The sequence below is a fragment of the Diospyros lotus genome, chromosome 11, assembly GCF_014633365.1.
Source record: "Diospyros lotus cultivar Yz01 chromosome 11, ASM1463336v1, whole genome shotgun sequence".
Classification (NCBI taxonomy): domain Eukaryota; kingdom Viridiplantae; phylum Streptophyta; class Magnoliopsida; order Ericales; family Ebenaceae; genus Diospyros; species Diospyros lotus.
The window spans coordinates 930,582-935,092 of record NC_068348.1 but is presented as its reverse complement, the minus strand read 5'-3'; the positions used below and the strand labels follow the sequence as shown (position 1 = coordinate 935,092).

Below are 4,511 nucleotides of genomic sequence, written 5' to 3'. Positions count from 1 at the left end.
AATTAAGTTTTTTCAAATATTTGTATAAAAAATAAAAAATAAAAAAAAATAAATTAAAGGGTTCGGAGGCGCTAGTCGCCTCCAAACTCCAAGGTTCGGAGGCATGCTCTGCCTTCGAACTCTAGAGTTCGGAGGCAGCGCATGCCTTTGAAACCTGAGTTTTGGAGGCGCCAATCGCCTCCGACTGCCCGATCGAACCCACGGTTCGGAGGCGACCGCCACCGTCTCTGAACCCAGGCGACCGCCACCGCCTCCGAACCCAGGCGGCCACCACCCTTGGCCCATCCAATCTCTCCCTTTCTAGTCTCCAAGTTCAAATCTTCCAACCCAAAAAATCAAAACATGTAAGTAAAAATTACCTCACCAAGTGCACAACAGAGACAAGCGGCTGTGGGGAAGGCGACGGCGGCGAGTGCGGCTGTAGGGAAGCGACGAAGGCGAGTGGAGGTTGCAGAGAGCCACAAATGCTGTAGAGAACGATGGTGAGTTGCGATAGAGATGTATGGATATATGAGGGCAATTTTGGAATATAACTGACTGCAACAAGTAATAATTCTGGTTACGGAGAGTAATTATTAAATTTATTTTAATTATGGATGCGAAGAGTAAAAAGCTGGCTGCGAATAGAATTTCCCTAAAACTTAAAATGGGACGCCGCTTCGTTCAAGTCAATGCGTTTCTTCAAAATAAAAAATTTCAGTTCGGTTTGCGTTAGATTTGATTTTTAAATTTAATAATTTTAATTTAATTATTTTTTATATTAAAAAAATTAAAATAATTGAATTGATCAAAATGTTAAATGATGTCGTTTTTCACCAATAGTTTAATTTTTTATATAAGTTTAATTATTTTAATTATGACATTAATTGAATTGACTGAATATTTATCTTTAATCGTTAATTTTTTATAAAATTCTTATTATGTATGAAGTGATGTGGGAAGCCATATAAATTGAGACATCCATTTCTTTATTCATGTTGTTGTTTTTCTTTTCTTATATTAATATATTATATTTTATATCATATCAATATAAATATATAACACATCAATATATAAAATTAATAAAAGTATTTAAGTAATAATTAATTTTCTTATATATTTATTTGCTATAATTGCATGAAAACTCCACTGTGCACAACACCACGTGTGCACAAAATTTATTGTACTACACTCTCTAATGATCAAATCTCACAAAACCTTCAAACGAGCCAGTGAGATCGATCTTATACATGTATATATATATATATATGTATATAATACTTTCCCGGTAGATTCCGCAATGGAAGCCGGCGATGGAGAAAAGCTTCATGATGTTCACGGGCAGAAGATGACCTTGTAGTTGGTCCCAGCCGGGCAAGTGAACAAGCTCGTCGGGTCGTCCTGCGGGTAGCTGTAAGCATCTGGGCACCGTTCCTTGAAGAACTTCGACAACGGCGTCGGGCCGCAGCTCCCCTGCCCGTTGGTGCAGCAATACTTATTGGTCTTGTACACCGTGCAGGGGTTGTTGCAGCCTCCGGGAGCCTTCAGCTCCGCCGGGCACTGGCGGACAATGTCGGCTGTGCACCGGAGATCCTTGCAGGTGCCGGCTTTGACGGGGCTGAATTCCATCGGGATGTTGAATCCGTCAACGTTGGAGATGTCGACGAAGTCGAGGTTGTTAGGTCGGTTGAGGGCGAACTCGGCGAGCGTGTTGGGCGGGCTGCCGTAGCCTTTGCATTTGAGGCCGCCGTCGCAGTTGCCGGTCTTGCAGCTGCCCTGGCCGTTGCCGTCGAAGTTGCAGTTGGTGCGGCCCCAGATGCGGGCTTGGACGGTGCCGGGGGGAACGTTGATGTTCCATGACTGGCCGGGGTCGAGCCGCTTGCCTCCGCCTTGGTAGGAGGGGGCGTTGGCGGCGGCCCAGACTGTGTAGGTGCATTTGTTTAGGATGTCGAAGGTGGCGGCGTCGGAACGAGGCGCCACCATGCAGAAGGTGACGAGAAGCGGCAACAAGAAGGCGAAACTCCTCATTTTGGAAACCAATCAACAGCGGGAAGCAAATCAACCAAAGAGGTTTCTGGGTTCAATTTGGTTGGATTGATGATGGGTGCTTTGAGAGCTTACATCTTTGGGTTCTTATAGATTCATGGCGCGCGGCTAGAGATGGGTTTTTGATTTGTAATCAGCTGCCGGTCACGCTTGGAAAGTTCAAAGTCTGTGAGAGATGTGCAAAGTTAGGGAATTGCAGGTTAGCCCAGATGCCAGATGCCAATCATCAATGGACACGACATAGAGTTAGGCTTGCAAACCTGCCTTCTACAGTTCTACGGTGCCGGGGCTGCCGGCTCAACCACGGATGCCTGTGGCTAGGCCCTAAAAAGGGTGGGCCCCAAAAATGAGAAAAGCAGGAGAAAATGGTTTAATTTGATAAGTGGCGAATCGAATAGTATATATTTTTTTTATGGATATTGCTATTTGAATAGATACGATTTTAAGTCAAGTCTCGATCAAATAATAGAGATGAGAATTTGAATAGATACGATTTTAAGTCAAGTCTCGATCAAATAATAGAGATGAGGTTTAAGTAGGGATGACAATTGTAATTTAAATCGTGGGGAATCGAATCGAAATTGAATCGATCAACGCGGTTAAAAATCGTTTGACTGGGTAATGATTTGAATCAGGGAAAAATCGAACACTGTTTTAATGGGTATGGTTTGGTTATGGTTTTCACTAAAATCAAACCAAAACCCGAATCGAAACCGAACCAAATGGTGGGTAACCGAATCGAATCGAATATATATATAATATAATATGTATATATAATATATATTATATACAACCCTGCCCACCTGAGCCCAGCCTAATTGCCTTGCTTGCAAACCCTTCTCCCCTTCTCTTCTCCTTCCTCTCTCAACCTCGCTCTCACTCTCTCTTATCCTCGCTGCCTCTCGCTCGTCCGCCCGCCCTCGCCTTTGCTCTCTGCTTGTTTCTTGCTCTCGCTCGCCCTCGCTGGATCTCTCTTGCTCTCGCTAGGGCTCGGCCCCTGCTCTCGCTTTCCCTCAATCTCTCTCACCCTTTTTGCCTCATTTCTCTTGCTCATCCGCACGAGCTCGCCAATCGCCCTCGTTCTCTGCATCTCTCTTGCTCTCACTCGCCCTCACTAGATCTCTCTTGCTCTCGCTAGGGCTCGGCCCCTCTTACTCTCGCTAGCCCTGGATCTCTCTCACCCTCGCTGCCTCTCGCTCTCTGCCTCATCTCTCTTCATATTAATTTATTTTTTATATTTATAATTTTGTTAGATGGAGTTGGCTCATTCATTTCAGATGGATATGCATCAATTTACGAAGAATATATTAATGTTGTTGATGAAGGTATTAACTTTCGTAGCTAATTTTTTTTAGTTTAAATTACAATTTAATTATGCACATATTAATTTATTGATCTTAACAATTGTAGGTTTGAAAATGTGATTTTATATCCAATAAGTTTTGTAACTTTATGCAAGAATAATGTAACTTTATTAGAATTTATCTTTGTTTGTTGTGAAATTATCAAAAAATTTTATGGATGCTATTTGTCTTTGTTTGTTGATATGGATTAAACTAAAAAAATCATGGTTAAACCGAAACCGAATCAAAATCGAACGGTTTGGTTATGGTTTTAAATTTTTAAAACCAAATGGGTAATGGTTTGGTTTTGGTTTTAGTAATTTAAGTTTGATTTGATTATGATTTTGATAAAAATCAAAACCAAACCAAACCATTGCCAACCCTAAATTTAAGGGTTTGAAATAACTTAGAAGTAAAATTGAGAGTAATTGAATGCTTAACCCAGAGAAAAAATTCTTTTCTTTTATATTCATGTGGAGATAATCGTTAACCTAGAATTAAATCTCCTCGTTCGATAACATATATAAGTTATTATCTTAGACAAATTAAGAGGATTAACATTACTCTTTTAAGGACCATCTTTCAAAGAGTTAAAAGAAGAGAATTTTTCTAATTTAACGAAATTTGAATTGATTACAAATTAAGCAACCCAATCCTTAGTAGAATTTCTGGCAAGTCTAGGAAATCCCCTGGCTAGCTAGGTTGGGGCTATAAAAACTCCTCACAAAATATCAAAGCCGAGCGAGGTCTTTCTAATGGCCATGTGGGGCCTACTTTTTGGAATTTTTTTTTTCATAATTTTATCTTAGAATAAACTAAGTCCAAAGTCATCTAGAAATTACCATCAAATTTTCACTATCGTGTTAGTCCGAATATTCCGGGAACAATCCCCCTCGACTTATCGTGTAGAATTGAAAGCATTGTTTTAAAAATCGGATCGAATAAGTTGAACAGACTCATTTAATTGAGAATTGATGGCCTATTCAATCTGATTTGATATAAAAAATCAAATCTCCTTCAATCCGATCAAAATCCGATCAGACCGGTGAATTGAGAACCAAGTTGACCCCAACTTTTTTCACACTCTCCCTTATTTTTAAATTTTTAATTATTAATTAATTCTTTAATAATATATATAACAAT

General features: G+C 40.2%; 1 protein-coding gene across 1 annotated transcript; it reads right to left on the bottom strand.

Annotated features, from left to right (window-relative positions):
• Window positions 1-1,070: 1,070 nt before the first annotated feature.
• LOC127812864 (thaumatin-like protein 1) lies at window positions 1,071-2,202 on the bottom strand. Its single transcript, XM_052353385.1, has one exon. It carries the CDS (start codon window positions 2,005-2,007, stop codon window positions 1,315-1,317), a length of 693 nt encoding a protein of 230 aa, XP_052209345.1. The 5' UTR covers window positions 2,008-2,202; the 3' UTR covers window positions 1,071-1,314.
• Window positions 2,203-4,511: the final 2,309 nt, after the last annotated feature.